Raw genomic sequence first — 17,848 nt, forward strand, 5'->3', positions numbered from 1 at the left:
TCGCACACAGACGAAATTGCCTAATGATGCATTTCTCAGAACATATCCCCATCATTAACTGATGCCTGATGGAATATTTGTATTTTCAATGTTAAAAATGTCATTAATGACTTAAAAAAATTTTTTTCTTCTTCCAACCAATGTCTTACTGTAAAACAGGGCATTTGAGCCTGCAAATGATTGGTTGAGTTTTGCTTTGTTCTTTATTTCTAATATTATGCTTTATGATCTGGGAATGTATAACATACATATAACTTCTGTTATGGGTAAATTTTTGTGTTCCAGCAAAATTGTTATTATTATTTGAAAAACTGGAGTATAATATGAGAAAGTGTATGTTCCTTATTTGCTGTTTCTTGCTTTCCAAGTGTGGTTTCTGACCTTGTTTATTGTACTGGGTAGGTTTGTGTTTCCTTAACTAATGGCTTGTTGGAGTGGATTATAGAATGTTGGGGCCTTCTGGGTTTTGGCTGCTACCTAAGTGAGGCTTAGGCACTCCATCTTGGAAACAGAGCTAGTGGTACCTACTTTTAAGCTATGGGTAGGATCAGGGGCGACGCCGCTAGCGAAGGGTCAGACCAGGGCCTGGCATTCAGCCGAGAGCTTTCTTGGCCGCCTTCTGCCTTCTTGGTTCTCTAGTGTTTCACAGATTCTCCCAGTAAACCTTTCTCTGCAGGTACCCACCCCCTTTGGTGGTTGTGTAGAATTGTGAGTAGTAAATGAAGTAATGTCAACGATGCTTAATGAATGGCACCAGTTATGAGGAGAAAGTGCTTTGTGAGAAGGTGAAGCGATTTGAATGAAAAATTTGTGTTTCTCAAAAGTTACAGAAATAGAAGTACTGTGCTTTCGCGTCTCATTTCACACCAAGACTTGTCCTTTGAGCTGGAGAGTGATCTGGAACTTCCTCCTCAGCCCACTTCACTGTCAGTTTCTCTTTTGTGACAAGCACTGTGGATTGTGTCTGGTTTTGTACGTGCCTGTTTTAATTGAGCAGTGGATTCCATGGGAATCGAGAGGAAGGCTTATCTGAATTCCCCTTGGGCTTTATTGACTTTGCCCAGTAACGTCTCCTGTGTGTCTCGGTCTCTGAAGCTCTGCAGTTATAACTACTTTTGAAGGTGGTGCCTCTGCCTGTGCTCTGAGCATCTTTAGTTCTGAGAACCCAAACTTCAAGAAGGGCTTCCAGAGCGTTGTCGTGCAGCCTTTCTGATTGCACAAGGCAGGAAGCCCATGGGAAGTGGGCCTTGGGGGCCCTTTCTTTCTTGGATGTTTCGTGGATGCTCTGGTCCACTGCATGAATACTAGGCCTCCTGGCTCATGGAAGTGAGAACGGTTTTAAGACATTTAAAAAATTCATAATTTAGAACCGTATAAAGACAGTACACCATACTCTTTCTAGGTCTAGGAATAATTCAGTCAGCATTTTGATGCTTTGATGGATTTTCTCCTTTGGCATCCTTAGTAGCTTACATGGGTGATTAGCCCAGAAGGTTGATTGGCACCTCTGTTTTAGAAAAGGGGAGAGGTTTGGGGGAGACTTTGTGATTGCATCTAAAATGACAATCATAAGGTCACTGAATATTAGGGAGGGTGACACCTTTAAAGATTATCTTGTCCAGGATGGCCCATGTCATGGTGCTAAAGACCAACCCCTCTGGCACCAGCCTTTCTGCGTCCTGGTCACCTTACTAGCTGGGTGACCATGGGGAAGTTAACTTAATCTCTTTTGCCTTGGTTTCCTCATCTGTAAAAGGGGTCAATGATAGTATGCACCTAATGGTGGTTAAAAGGATTAAATAAATTAGTATAAAGCTCGTAGAACCGTGCCTGCTCAGTCCTAGAAAGTGCTACAGAAGTGTTGGTTAAATTAAAATTATAATAACTTATATTTTTTCCACAGTCTGTGAATGAGAAGCCTAAAATCTAGGAAAGATTAAATGAATGTTACAGTACACTCAAAAATGTCAAAAATTAGGATTAGAACCTGGTAGACAATCTGCCAGCAGCTAAATCTTTTTTCTTCCCTATCAGCAATCCACAGCAAAAATGTGCTATTCATCATCATTAATTTTTTTTAATGGACAACATTGTTTAATTAAATACCTTATTTATTAACCAGGCTGACGTTTAAACTTCTCATTTTTTCGCAAAGTTTCACTTTTTTTATTATGTACTTTATTTTCCTTGACATTTCACTATTTTAATTAATAATTAATTCTAGGACAAGTGTCCCAGGACGCGATACCCTTTACACTTCTGTTGTATTTTATTGTACCATTTGGTCTGGGATCATATTGCCTAGTTTATTTCTTGACTAATATCGAAACTGTGAGAGAGTTTAACAGTCTGTTCTTTAATGGCTTAATAGAAATCGTTTCCTTTTCCCACCTGGAAGGAAAGCCCTGTCATTTGTGATTCACTGGATTTGGTAAGCTTTAGGAAGTGCTTTTTTTTTTTCTTAAAGTTGTATGAATTAATGCTTTTACTCCAGAATAGATGTCGGTAGGATGTTACACAGGATGCAGGACGTGTTTAAAATTTGGCATTCATTTCTTAAGCATCATTCTCAGCAGAGAATGATACAGTGTAAGTGAACTTTTTACTAAAAACTTCCTTATTTAATAATGAGGCTGTTGGGAATATCCTGACTTCATTTGAAAACAAACTTAACAATGCTTTGTAATTTATTAAAGAAACTACCTTGTGCCCCCCCCTTTTTTTTACATTCCAGAAACATTTTTAGTTATTTATTAAGTCCTGTCATTTTCTCATGAAGTAAAGGAGAAGAGTTATCTCATCTGACATCTGAAATAAGCTAAATTACCTGCCAAGATGTGGGCTTGACTGAGCTGGAAATGGGCAACACAGTGTCTGCTCACTAAGCCCGAGGAGTTGCCTCTCATTTCTAACCTCAAGTTGAGGTGGCTACCTTTGGAGGTAACGTCTATGCTCTTCTGTTGCTGTAACTGAAAAGCATCTCAGCGTAGCCCCAAACTGGAGGCAAACACGATGTGCTTCCCTAGGTGAATGGATAGACAAACTGTAGTATGTCCGACAATGGAACATTAGTTCATTTAAAAGAAATGAACTATCAAGCCGTGAAAAAAACATGGAGGACTCTTAAATGTACATTGCTTCGTGAAAGAAGCCTGTCTGAAAGGCTACATACTGTATGATGTCAGCTATATGACATTCTGGAAAAGGCAAAACTGTAGAGATGGTAAAAAGATCAGTGGTTGTCAGAGGACGGGATGGGAATTGGGGGCAGGGATGAGCAGATGGAGAACAGGAGATTTTTAGGGCAGTGAAATTATTTTATATGATATTGTAATGGTGGATACATGACATTATGCATTTTTCAAAACCCACAAAACTGTACAACACGAAGAGTAAACCCTAATGTATACTATGGACTTGAGTTAATAATAATGTATCAATCCTGGTCCATCAGTTGTGACAAATGTAACACATTAATGCAGGATGTTAATAATAGGAAAACTCTGTGTGAAGAGAGAGAAGGTATTTAGGAACTCTGTATTTTCCTGGAAACATAAAACTGCTCTAAAAAATAAAGTCTATTAAAAAAAAAAGGTTAGTATTGAGTTATGTATTTGCTGTCTGTGTTACTAATAGTCAATCTGGCTTCTGCTTGCATTTCTCAACTAGACAATTTTTCTCTTCATACCAGTGACTGTGGATCATACCAGATCTCACGAATAAACTTTTCTTAATCCTCATTCTCCTTCTTGCCCCGACAGCATTCAGCATTGTGGTTCAGCCTCTGGTTCTTGATGCTCTTGCCTCCTTGGCTTCCTGCTATGATTTTAGAATGGATGTTCAGGCTGAGACTTTTATAAATAGGGGATTCATCCATTAGGGAGAAGGTTGTCGTAGGTGCTCTCCAAAAGTCCCTCCAACTCTAAGAATCTGTGATTCCTTCACCAAGTCTTCCTTTTCCCGCCCGTGAATGTTGGCATGCACTCCAGGCTGCCATCTTGGTTCTTTCTTTTTATGCCCCTTCCAGCCTCTCCCTCTGAGATGTCACCCACTGTCACAGCATCACCTCTGACTTGTGTGTGGATGACTTATAAGGATTCTTTCCTGAACCTCAGGCCCCTCTGCTCAGCTTACCAGAGTTGAACTTTGGAGAAAGCATTTGAGAGGGGCTAGCTAGGCGCTGATGAATGGTGAATGTTGAGGAAATGGAGGCAGTGACCTTGGGCATATTGCCGACGTCCTACCTCCACGCCCTGCAGTCACCTTCAGTGAGCCACAACTTGGACCTCTCAGCACTTCCTTGTTCTGTCTCTCACTTGCATCTAAGTTCTGGATTTGTCCATAATTCCATCTTCTTCTCCCACATCTAATTTGTCATCAATTTCTGAACATTCTTAATGTCAAAGTATTCCCCAAATATGCCTCCTTTACCTCTGTTCTCATTGTCACCACTGTCCTTTCTTGCCTAGGGTATTACAGATGTTTCCTACCTGACCTGTGCCTTAATCCAGCCAACACCCACTGTCAAATTTTTTCTTAAAACGGCACGGTTTCACTTTGTCTTAAAAGCTACAGTGGCTTCTTTGGCTCCATCAAACGAACCTCCTACTCCTTGGCTTGTTATTTCAGGCAGACCGGAATCTGCCTCCCCCTTCCCTTCTCATTTTCTTTTCACTATTTTCTCGCCTCTGTTAGTCTGTATCCACCACTGGCACAGCTCCTGGCCCATGGCGGACACTTCCTTATTGAATGCAAGAATGAGCTCCACCAAGAATGCACATCTTATCCACAGCGGTCCACCTGCCCTCAGGCCTATTTAAAAACTGTTGTCCTTTTCCCGAGGACCAGGTGCCATCCCACTTCCTCAGTGAGGCACCATTCTTGTTTCTGTAGCTTTTACGATTCACATAATACCTATTGTCAGAAGTAAACGTGTCGCCTTCAACAATGATCTCCGAGTCCCTGTTTTCTCTTGCCTGATAGATTTTACATGCCGTAAAGACAAACCATATGGTGCCGTATGACTGCTTTGTGTCCCAGAGTGTGCTAAGTGTAGCTGCTGAAACATAGTAGTCCTTATAAACGCTTGTTAATGGTGATGATCTCCATTATTGTGACACTTGAATGATAGTATACTTGAAACAGTATGTTTGTTATTTTCAAAGACGTTGAGTAAGCGAATCCAATAATATACTGCACCCACGTTATGGGCTAGGCAAGGGTTAGGTGCTTTTCACAAGTATTTGGAGAGGCTGACCGGTGTCAATTGCAGACAGAGAGAGAGAAGGCTTTCTTCAGTGAGGGGACGAGAATGATTTGTGTTAAGTAAAGCCAGCTTGGCTGCAGCCTAAGAAATGCAGCCTGTGCTTGCACTGCAGCAACATTACGTGGGAACTGCGGAAGGCGGTGAGCTGGTTTCTTGTCTCCAAGAGGACCGCCTTTCTCCTTACAGCTTATTTACCCTGGCCTTTTACTTAGAGGTAGAATAGAGGGGGAGCTAAAGTTGCATTTTGTGCTCTCAAAATCATCAAGAAATTGACATCACTGAAATGTGAATAATTGGAGATTTCTTTCTGGTTTCCTGATTTTTTTCTACTGGGGTAAAACAGCCTTTTCTTCCCAATATGTTTTACTTCCACCTCCATTCTACACATTTTTTGTTTGTTTGTTTGTTTGTGAGGAAGATAGGGCCTGAGCTAACATCTGTTGCCAATCCTCCTCTTTTTGCTGAGGAAGATCGGCCCTGGGCTAACATCGTGCCCATCTTCCTCTACTTTATTATGAGGGACACCGCCACAGCATGGCTTGACAAGCGGTGTGTCGGTCTGCACCCGGGATCCGAACCTGCAAACCCTGGGCTGCCGCAGTGGAGTGCGTGAACTTAGCCACAACGCCACAGGGCCGGCCCCCATTGTACACATTTTTGTCTTTGCCTATTTAATGGAGGAAATATGCTCCAAATCAGTGAAAATGCAAACAAAAGTATTGTGTTGTCTTAAATCGTTTTTATTTTTAACGATTTTTAAAAATTTTAGAACAAAGTTGGAGTATAAATTAAAATTTGGAAAAGGAATGCCACTTTTTCTTGCTATTGAAAAAATCAGGCACTCACCACGTCTGGTGCATGTGTGAAAAGTGGTCAAGATGTTTTCTTGGTGAAGGTATCTAACCAAGTAAGCACTCAATTTGTCTTAGGTGGATTTACTCGTCTTAGCTAATCCTCACTGGGATCCTCAGAAGTAGAGCAATGGTTCTCAGGCTGGAGCCTGGGTCAGAAGGCTCGTTGAACCCAGATGCTGGGGCCCACACCCAGCCCTTCTGTTCAGCCGGCCTGTGCTGAGATGGAGAATTTGCCTTTCTAACAAGTTCCCAGGTGATACAGATGCTGCTGATTTACAACCACATTTTAAGAACCCCTGCAGTAGAAGGTCGGCTTTCTCTCCGTTTTCTAGGCAAGGAACATGATGTCTAGAATGATATGTGACTTCCTGAAGTTCTCCCTGGCCCCAAGTCTGAGCCTAGGGTGGTCTCTTGCACTAAGACAGGAGGAGCGTGTCACACTCCCATGTAATGTAGACAGACTCCTGCCTGCACTTCTGGACTTGTAATCTAGTTGGCAATGCAGGAAAAGAGGAGAAAGGCCTGGGCAGCAAATGAAATATCAGCTAAATACAAGCAAAACCTCAGGGAGGATAAAGTGAGGTAAGTTTTGCCCTGGAAGAGTAGATCAGGGAAGGCTTTCTGGAGGAATTGACATCAGAGCTGTGTAGAGAAGATGGTATTTTAGGAGGAAGAAACGGAACAGCAAAAGCACAGCGCCAGGACGACACAGGCGGGCTGAACAGAGTCCAGTTGGATTAGAAAAAGGTTGATTTACCTTTTTCGGGGCAGATCGTTGAAATGCCTGGCTGGGAATTTTCACATTTAGCTTGGTTTTGATTAGACCCAGTTTTTTGAATAGAGAAGGGATGTGGTTGAAACTAGACTTTTGAAAGAACCTATGAAGTGAGAAAATTTCTCTTCTGCTTTAAGTTTTCCTTGAAGTAACTTTCAGAGATTTGTTGGGGGTATTTACGATAGCCTATTTAATTTAATTTTTTTTTTCACTAGGGTTGGAGAGGAAGGAGTGAAGAAATAGTCTTTAGTTTCCGCATTTAGTTCTCTTTTGCTAACTTTGCTAGTGAGATGGGGCACCCCACTTGTAGAGAGTTAATATCCTGGTTTCCTTTTTCCAAATGATCAAACAGGCCGAACAGTCTCTCCCCTGTTTGAACTGTCTGATGATGTAAAACAGCTGATCTGTAGTTGTTTCTTTTGCTCACAGACTTTTTTGAAATAAGCAAATCTGTCTGCACAGATAGCTGTTTTTGAACTTTCTCAAAACCCCTTATCTACGTCCCTGTGAAAAGCCAAACTTGGCTGGTTGTGCTCTGGAGGAGCTGCCAGGCCACCAGCCTTTCTGGGGTATCTCCCCCTCCCTGTGGGGGCCACCCCCTGGCCTGTGGCTCCCGGGGGACAGGAACACAAGGTGGCCTTGTCACCTGACAGTTTCCAGCTCCTAAGGGCAGAGCCGGAATGAACGGAGCTGGCAGGGTGACACACCCTTCGCCCTTTGCTCTCCTGGGTGTTTGACATAGTTGATTTTTGTCCCCACAAAATGACAAATGCGCACTCCTTCACTCTCAATATGGGGCACTGAGAACCCAGCCCTGTGGCTTCCTGCACATCTGCCTCTTGGGCTGCTTCTCCTGTGAATAACAACTTTCTATGAGTTTTCCTTAACCTGGAATTTTTAAGTAGCTTGTATTTAAAACTGGAAGGAAAAACTCTTGCAAAAGTGCCTCTTTGTCAGCCTGTTTTGATAATTGTCACCCTTCTTTATGGTAATTTCATCTCCTTAGATTTCATGCTCTAAATGGGGCCGGGGTAGTCAGCAGGATTATTTCTTTTTAGTAGACGAAATTTTTAAAATTGTCTGTTTCTGAATAGGTAATATGTGTATATGGTACAAAATTTAAAAGGTCCAAAAAAAGTGGACATTGAAAAGCAAGTCTCAGTCCCTCTCACCTGTGTCCTTAACCAGTCTGGTTGCCTCAGTGGAGCCAGCTCTCTTACCAATTATTTCTCTGTCCTTCCAGAGAGGTTCTGTGTGTTCACAGAATATTTGTGTGTGCCCATTTATTGAGGTATAATTTACATATTATAACTTTCACCTGTTTTAAGTGTACAATTCAAAGGCTTTTAGTAAATTTACGGAGTCGTGTGACCATCACCACAATCTAGTTTCAGAACGTTTCCATCACCCCTAAAAGACCTCCATCCCTCCGGCCCTTTACTGTCAGTCCCAACTCCTGTCTCCAGCCCCAGGCAACCACTTTCCGTCTCTCTACATTTGCCTTTTCTGGATATTTCATATAAATAGGATCATATGCTAGGTAGTCTTTTGTATCTGGCTTCTTTCACTTGGCAAAATGTTTTTGAGGTTCACCCATGTTGTAGCATGTATCAGCATTTCATTTCGTTTTGTTGATGAATAATAGTCCCTTGTATGGATATACCACATTTTGTTTATCCACTCACCAATTGATGGACGTTTGGGTTATTTCCACGTGTTGGCTATTTTTAGCCCATGCAGGGCTCTGGGTGGACAAGCATTTTCATCTGTCTTGGGGAGATACCTAGGAGTGGAATCGCCGAGTCGCTAGGGGAACCCAATCACTGAGTTTATGCTAAATTTATGATTAAGTTTTTAGGAAACTACCAAAATGTTCTCCAAGGTGTCTGCACCCTTTTTTGTTCCCACCAGCCACCAGCAATGTATGAGAATTCCAGTTTTTTCCTCATTCTCCATAATACTTGTTCCTGTCCATTAACGTGGGTGTGAAATATTATCTCATTTGCATTTCCTAAGGACTAATGATGTTGAACATCTTTTCATGTGCTTATTAATCATTTGTATATCTTTGGAGATTTAAATTCTCTTTTTATTATCAGTTTTAAAACATGTGCTAACAGTTAATTTACAGTACCTCTCACCATCTCTACTCCTTCCCCTGCCAACTTTTTAGTTATATTATTTCTACATTGCAGGAGTTATAATATTCTGCAGCTATTACAATTATTTTTGTCTTCCTCTTACAGTATTAGTGGATTTGAAGTCTACCAATAACTATTTTTCATTGTTTTGATACTTACTTTCACCTCTTGTTCTGCTGAAGTTTATCCGTTTAGTAGTTTCTCCCAAAAGGTATTGGGTAACATTTTTCTGAGTTCCTGACTATTTAAAATGTTTGGTTATTATATTTCATGAGAATTTGGCTAAGTCTAAAGTTTTGATTCCTCTTTTATTTCTTTGAGAACATTTTGGACATTTAAGTATTGAATGTTGCTGTGGATGAGTCTGAACTTTTGTCCTCTCATATTTTTTTTTGAACCTTTTCACCTAGGTGCCCAAATGATTCCTTCTTAATTTTCAAAGATCAGTGATGACACAGGAACTATCTCGGTGTTCATCTTATGTTAGTTATTTCTGGGAGATGATATTTTCATTTATTATAGAGAACCAACTTTTATTTCGGGAATGTTTTCCTGAATTATACCTTAAAATTTTTTTTCTTGCTCCATTATTTAATTTTTTTCCTTTAGAACACCAATTGTAGGTATGTTGGATCTCCTCTGTTTGTCTTCCATATCTATCATTGTTCTCTGTTTTAAATCTTTTTTTGCTTGCTTTTCTCAATCTCTCCCCTTGAGACCCTCATATTTTTTACTAGTGCATATTTCCCTTTAGCTACTTCCATTTTCGTGTTTGTCTTAGTGTGTTTGGGCTGCTATAACAAAGTATCATAAACAACAGAAATTATAAACAACAGAAATTTTTTTCTCACAGTTCTGGAGGCTGGGAAGTTGGAGATCAAGGGCCAGCAGATTCCGTGTCTGGTGAGGGCTGCTTCCTGATTCATGGATGACTGTCTTCTCACTGTGTCCTCACGTGGCTGAAGACAAGAGAACTCTCTGGGGTCTCTTTTATAGGGGCACTAATGCCATCTACCCTCACCATCTAATCACCTCCCAAAGGCCCCACCTCCTAATACCGTCACATTGGGGATTATGTCTCAACCTATGAATTTGAGGGGGACGCAAACATTCAGTCCATAGCAGTGATGTTTTTATTCATTCTTCTGTGTTTTCCTCCTGAGGTCTGCCCTCATGCTTTATTTCCTTCTCATGTTTTCCCATAGCTTCCCTGAACTCTGGTAAATCCTCTTATGTTGTTGTTTATGGAATCGGTTATTTCATCGCTTTGTTAATTTATGACAATACGTTTGGGCAAAATTTTGATCTGTTGCATGTAACACTTCTTTGGTGGGTGTTTTTCATCTGTCGTTCATTTTCATTTTCTCTTTCTTCTTGCAGCATCTTTGTGAAGGTCCTTTTTTTGTTATAAGGTGAGTTCTTTATGAACTAGCTGTTTGCAAGAACTTGATGTGAGCCAGGAGACAGGGCCTTGTCCCATGCTAATAGGAATTCTTGTGACCTGACGTTGTGTGTGTGTGTTTGTGTCTGTAATCCTTTCAACCTTTGTTTTCCTCCTGCTTGCTGAGACTGGGGTGTTCCCAATGTGTCCTTGTCTTTTTCATCTGCCTCAGCAATACACTAGTTCCTACAAATATGGCTTGTCCGTGCGGTTTCTCAGGCAACTCCATCTTGAGTGCTATTTGAGATTTCCCACCATACTGCATCTAGGGAAGCTTCTAATGCTAAACTGCACTCTGTCCCCCTTGTTCCTAGAAAGTTACTGCTGGGTTTGTTGCTAAGGATGGTCTACTTATTTGGGGAGCATGGCTCTGCAGGCATGGGCAGCCTCCCCCAGCATTTTCCGTCTCCTCTGTCTGACCTTCACTGCAGTTTGGCAACTCTGTCTCACATTTTGTGGTTTGGAGTTGCAGATGTCTGCTCGTCTCCTCAGGGATGGAGTTTGCATTTTTGTGTGTGTACTCCTTATTGCTTTTGGGTGAATTCCAAGGGAAGTTTTTAAGCCAGGATATTATGAAAGACAACTCTAGTATTTTATCTTTTCTCTGTCAGTTAAAAATTTTATTACTTTTTTGCTGTAATTATTATTTCCTTTTAACTAACTTTTCAAAGAGATCTAAAGAATAAGGTAGTTTCAGAAACAGCTTTTTACCTTTAGGTCTGGAATGATCACATTAATAATAATGTATCACAAGGAAAGAAATATTAATTTCCTTTACTTTGACTATTTCTTAGGGAAATGAGAAGTCAGAGGAAGTTATGGAGGTAAAGTCAGAGCATGGACTGATATTTATAAATGGGAGACTTTTTGGTTTATTGGACTTGTCACCTAGAGGGCTGGGTTGTACCACTGGATTCGCCAATTTTGCTATCAATCATCAATTGTGGTTCCCATTATGACTTTCCAGCATTCCTCAGATAGTCCCTGGACATTCTTGGGATGCTCAACTCAAAACTCTTAGCTGAATTTATATTTGAATTAAACAGTACTTTCCATGTACAGCAACATTCTGCATGCAGGTATGAAAACAGAAAGTGTGACTACTTTGTTGAAATGTCAGTAACCAGAAATGGAAATAATACAGGCATGAGGTCATTAGAGGACTAAAGAAAAAGGAAGTTAAGGTACAAAATATCTGTTAATCACTAACTCAATTTAATTTTTAAATACCAAGGTGCTAAAAATTACAACATATATTCATCTGGGGATCTTAGGCCATAGGGAGAGAAAGGGTTCAGTTTAGGGGATGAGTGGCCTTGCTCTTTGTTTTGGTAGGACAAGCAGAAAATGTGTTTGGGGGGGGGCTGGCACCTTGGAGGTGGGGTGACATGGGAGAATAGGCCCTCTTCTCCCTGCCATCAGCTGCCTGGATGGGCATCAGAGCCACAGCCAGACCCACATCTCCGTGACTCAGAGCAGCAGGAGGCAGAGTGGCCAGGCCGAGCATCAGTGACCAGGGGCAGGGCCTGTCCATTCTGACAGAGTGTAGGGCAGAGAAGGCAGGCAGGGGAGGATGCTTTGAGAGGCAGGGAGGGATCAACACCAAAGTAGGAAAAGTGCAAAAAGGAGACTGGGAATAGGGAAGGCAAACTGGACTGATGTCATAGTTTTCTCTGAAGGTTGCATTTATTTTTAACCATGAGACAATGAATAGAAAACTCATAGGAAAGCATTTTTCCTGGTTCATGATGATTATTTTAAACACAACTGATTTCATCATTAATTAGCTGTATACCACCCACATTTGATTCATTGAACAAATATTGATGATCTGTTTTCCACTTTGGTGTAAGGCACTGTGCTAGGCATTTAGATGAACAAGATAATACATGAATTAAGGAAAGCATAGATCACAGAACCAAACAGATGAGAATTAGTTTCTTAAAAAAAGCTTCTTTAGGACAGAAACTAGAACGATACTTATATAACAGACCTGTGAAATCATAGATGGGCATTCAAAAGAGAAGGAGCAGTTCTCAGAAAGGCTGGTCCTTAACTAGCCTTGCCTTGTCACAGAACCCCAATCCTAAAGGATCGCATAGGAATGAATCATAATCTCTAACAGGCTTTGGTGGAAAGTTGGTGAGGAAAGTGAGTGTGGGAGAAATAATTAGTAAATGGTGTTTCCTAGGTGGTGACCAGACCATTTCCTGCCCAGTCAAAGGACACGTGTTTTTTTTAGGCCAGGGTGGTGTGAATCAATGACCCAGGGTGTTGAGGGGACTCCATACTTTCTGATCTGCTGACCTCAGGGCCAGCGCTCTGTGTCATGGTGAGAATGATAGAGGTTTTGCTGAGATTAAGGGATGTGTTTCCCTATGGAATTTAGTGGGAAACGTCTGGGAATCCAACTCTTCAGGAGAAGGATGAGCGTGAGTTGGGCAGGAAGAACCTACAAAATAAGATTTACAAACTGGATGGTTTTCCTGAAGAAAGGAGCTGAAGGGTGACTTGCTTTCAAATGTGTGAGTCAGACACAACACTTAGCTCCGGACCTTGCACCATAGGTGACCCCTGGTGCCCCTTCCATTTCTTTGTCACTAAGTGCCCCCTGGGTCACACACACCACTCATCAAGCCATGCTGTGGCGGCGTCCCATATACAAAGCAGAGGAAGATTGGCACAGATTTAGCTCAGGGACCATCTTCCTCAAGCAAAAAAACCAGAAGATTGGCAACAGATGTTAGCTCAGGGCCAATCTTCTTCACCAAAAAAAAAAAAAAAGAATTTTGGGGGACACAATTCACCCATAACAACTCTCATGACTTGGCACATTTGTTTTTTTGCTTTTTTGGTTTCACATTCCCCCCACCCCCGCTGTCATTCACTCTCATCGTGGCTTTCACTTGTACAGCGAGATGGACTCTGAACCCATAGCTCAAATCCAGCTCCACCTCCCCCACAGCCTACTGAATGTCCTTTTATAACCCTAAACAGTGTCCGCAAGCAAACTCACACCTTCCCCTTCTACTTCCTCTCCTCTGCCTTGATTTAAAACTTTCCTTTTTTTTTTTTTTTTTGAGGAAGATCAGCTCTGAGCTAACATCCATGCTAATCTTCCTCTCTTTTGCTGAGGAAGACTGGCTCTGCGCTAACATCTATTGCCAATCCTCCTTTTTTTTTCCCCCAAAGCCCCAGTAGATAGTTGTATGTTGTAGTTGCACATCCTTCTAGTTGCTGTATGTGGGACGCGGCCTCAGCATGGCCGGAGAAGCGGTGCGGTGGGGCACGCCCGGGATCTGAACCCGGGCCGCCAGTAGTGGAGCACGCGCACTTAACCACTAAGCCACGGGGTCGGCCCTGATTTAAAACTTTCTGACCACTGTTATACTTTTATCTCCTCTCAGTAGCTACATCAGGTTAATTTTTCCATAAATGTGGGTTTTATAGCATCACCTTTTCACCTCCATCGCTACTGACCAAGTTATCCCTGAAGCACAAATTGTTGCAATAGCTTTGTAATTGGACGCCTCCAGGCCCCGCCATCCCCTCTCTCTTTTTCCAGTCCATTGTATATATCATCTTCAGATTCATTTTTCTAAAATTCTACTTTTGTTGTGTCATCGTTCTTACCCCAGTGGCTCCCTGCTGCCTACAGGGCAAAGACCGCTTTTCTCAGCTAGACTTTTGAGGTCCTTTACAGTCTGATTCCAACCTGTTTTCCAAATGCATCTTAACGCTTCAGCGTTAATTCCCACTTGTCTTCCGTGTGCCGTCTTATTTCTGTCCCATCGCTTTGTTGACGCTCTTCCGTTTCCCGGGAACGCTGCCTTCTTGTGTGTCTCTGTTTCCTTCCAAGTATTACCCAACATTTGAGACTAAATTCAGTTCAATTCCTACCTTCTCCATGATGGAAGCCCCCCTCCCTGCCCTTTATTCAACCGCTTCATCTCATTGAAATCTTATTGCTTTGTGCTCTTGTGACACCTGATATACTGCCATAGCATAAATGTCCTGGCTGACTGGTCCAGTCATCAAGCAGCCATGATTGAATTCCACTTTACGCCCAGCATTGTGCCTAGGTAGGTGCTGAGATCCGAAGAATATTCAAGATCTGGTTCCCGCTTTGGGGTGATCATGACGTCATGGGGGAGGTAATCAGGCAAACGCAGATGGGATTGACCCCCATGCGGAGGCTTGACAGGGTCATGAGCACAGAGCGGGTAGCGGCACTGAGCTCTGCGCGGGTATCAGGGAGGTGACGTTTGAACTGAGTTTTAAAGCAATGGTAGAAGTTTCCAGATGGAGGAGTACAGAGCTTTCAGCCAGCGAGAACCACACATGTCAAGGCCTGGAGCAAGACAGAGGCGGTGGGGAGAGCGAGAAGAGGGGTGTGTCGTGAGAGCAGAGTGGACTATTTGTAGAAGAAAGGTGATTGTGTTTTGTTTTTAGGAAAATAACCTTGTCGATGCTATGATATGTAGAATGGTTTCTTGGGAAAGGGGGAACAATTGGAGGGGAGTGGCAGGAAAGAAATGAATTGGGAGGTACTTGTAATAGAAACAAGCAGAAGAAATCAAGAGAAAAGACCCTCTGTGTGTCGCCTATGTTTGTATGAGTGTATGTTTAGTTTCCTCAACCAGATTATAAACTTGGGAGCCACAATGTATGTTTTATTTCTTCGTCTTTATAATACCTACATTCCTCAGTGTGTTAGTGTGTCCAGCAAAGATAATTAATGCATGCTAATGATATGGCTGAGGCACTGTTTATTATCTTCCCGCCAGACTCGAAATGTGTAAAAAGTAGTGCCTGGCTCATTGTAGACACTGAATAATATGTTGAACACAACCGAATCTATAGTATGTATAATTAAGAGCTGACTGTAAAACTAGAAAAGAATAAAATATGTAAAAATGTGCAAAAGAATAAAATATGCACAGATATTTGCATGCCTTGAATGGTTAAAGGTGGCACTGTTAGTGAATGAATCGAAGCCCTGCCTTGTGTGATCCCCATGGGAGAATGGAGGGCCTACCCTGGTGTGGTTCCGGGTAATTCCCACGATGAAGGGTAGAAGACGACAAATGTTGCTTAGGTGGTTTCAATGAGTCTCCTCTTCTGATGTATTTTTCTTCCTCACTGTTTCCTGCAGATATTATATAATCTGCTTTCATCATGGGAGAAATAGAGCAGAGGCCAACTCCAGGATCGCGACTGGGGGCCCCGGAGAATTCGGGGATCAGTACCTTGGAACATGGACAGAAGCCGCCCCCAACGCCTTCGGGAAAACTCATGTCCATCAAAATCCAGATGCTGGATGACACCCAGGAGGCATTTGAAGTCCCAGTAAGTTGGGGGTGTATCTGTGAACTCAAGTGTGTAGGCAGCCTTCGGCATGGGGAGTTCATCTCATTCCCATGTTTCAGTGACACAAGGTGGCAGGAAGAGGGTCTGTGTATTCTGCACCTCCCTCCCCACCCCCACCATGCTCCCCTGACCTGTTCTGGTCCAATTTTTAGATTTACACATGAACTACCTGTATAGTGATACCAGCGGGCATATCACTTGAATTTTACCGTGACTCCATATACAAATATATATGTATCTTTTATATATATATATTTGAATTGGAGGGAACTGTGGTCTTGTGGATGGACCTCAGTTTAATTTGCTTATCACAGGCTGTTCCTCTCACGTAGATGTTTGTGTGTGTCCACGTGCCATTTCTCTAGGATACCAGCAAGAAAAATCCTGAGAAAACCATCAGCGTCCTCTGGGCATTCTCATGTCAGGAGAGACATTGATGATTGTGTTTGTGGGTGGGGAATGGGGGTATAGAAAAATCCTGATCCAGGCCCACAGTGTGGCAGCCCTAGAAATGAAGAGGCCCGCTCTCCCCGGGGTGAGGGGAGGACCAAAGGGGTGTCTGGGAGGTGGGCAGAGAAGAAGGAACCAGCAGCCTTGGCCTCTTTCATCAGTTGGAGCCCCTCACCCCCATGGTTCTGCTGTTTCCCTTGGAGCCCTTGCCTCATGGACGCCTGCCCTCCCTCATCCTTCTCCTCAGCCTCCTCCTTAAACAGAACTCCCGCTAGAGATTAGGATCCACCACCAGTCACGTGCAGATGGAGGATTTCTTGTTCCCAAGGCGGGGAGAGTCAGGTGTGTGTGTCTGGCTCTCTAGAACTCTGACTGCCCTTTCCTCAAGAGTCAGTATGCCCCTACATTGATTAGGGTCCACAGAAGTCTTAGCACACTCTGGGTTTAGTTTTCTGTTGCTCTGTCTTGGCTACTAAACATCAAATCTAGCATTGTTTGTCGGAGGAAGAAAACAACTCTTGAATTCCAAACAGCCAACTAATAAACAAACTTTGGGAACACAACCTGTTTTTCAAAGTGGAGACAATCTGTCTGTTATTCCTGTTGGCTAGAGCGACTGAAATTTAATAGTCAGCATTAATGTCTGTAACCCATCATTTAATCATTTATGTTATATGATTCACTAAATTATATTCATTTCAAAGAATATGGTTCAGAGGGTGTGAATTACCATTAAATGTCTCGGGGAAGATGAACCTCAGAAGAGCTATGTTTAAAACCGCCAGTTTATTGGACATTGCAAACAATCTTTGTATCTTTCTCATTTTCTTATTGTGGAATGTGTATCTTTCAGGGACTTGGGAACTTTTTTTGTATTCTGGTGGACAAAGCCATCGATAATCTGCTGAAGTTGTAAAAATAAATCGAGGAGTGCACCTGTCAGCCTGTTAGAATTAGGTCTTCTGGAACAAGTGCACCCCCACCCCCTCCCTATTTTTTCTCTTCGTTGCCAGACTGGTTTGGTGGGGTATTTAGTTTCAGTGTTTCCTGTTTGGTACTGTTAAGGACTTCGGAGCCCAAGTCTCTAGCAACGAATCCCATTAATCTGTGTTCCCATATGTGGTTTGGACCGAGGAGCTATCAAACGCTGCTGTGTGTGCCCGAACCCCAGGGAGCATTGTACTGTGTTCAACCGAGGTTCTTCTGTTCCCTAAACCAAAGACTGTCGAGACTCTGTTCCTAGCTACTATTTAACTAGGAACCGTATATGAACTCCCTGCCTGAAAAATAGGAATAGAAGTGTGTTTTCATCTTTTAAAATTATTTTACTTGGTAACTTCTGATGTCTGTGCTTTGCATTTGTAATTCTTCTGTCTGGAAGGAACTTTCCTCATCCCCCCCCCCCATAAGCTCCTATGCACCCTTCAAAGCCCTATCGGTGTTACCTAGAAACCCACCCTTAAAAGCCCTCACTCCTTGAGGCAGTGGCTGGGGATTTTTCTTCCCTCCTTCAGATCTCTTTGCTCGTACACCTATCAGGATGGAGCCAGA

The 17,848-nt window shown here is 42.4% G+C and overlaps 1 protein-coding gene across 4 annotated transcripts in view; it reads left to right on the plus strand.

Annotated features, from left to right (window-relative positions):
• The window catches only part of FARP1 (FERM, ARH/RhoGEF and pleckstrin domain protein 1), a 285,713-nt gene that overhangs the window by 42,562 nt on the left and 225,303 nt on the right, over positions 1–17,848 (plus strand). For 3 of the 4 annotated variants that reach the window (XM_058548404.1, XM_058548406.1, XM_058548403.1), the window contains exon 2: positions 15,633–15,826. In XM_058548404.1, the coding sequence (XP_058404387.1) occupies positions 15,656–15,826 (171 nt within the window). In that variant the 5' untranslated portion in view covers positions 15,633–15,655. Of the gene's footprint in view, positions 1–15,632; positions 15,827–17,848 lie in introns of those variants that run through there. The other variant, XM_058548405.1, reaches the window with a different exon arrangement.

This window comes from Diceros bicornis, chromosome 9 (genome assembly GCF_020826845.1).
Source record: "Diceros bicornis minor isolate mBicDic1 chromosome 9, mDicBic1.mat.cur, whole genome shotgun sequence".
Lineage (NCBI taxonomy): Eukaryota > Metazoa > Chordata > Mammalia > Perissodactyla > Rhinocerotidae > Diceros > Diceros bicornis.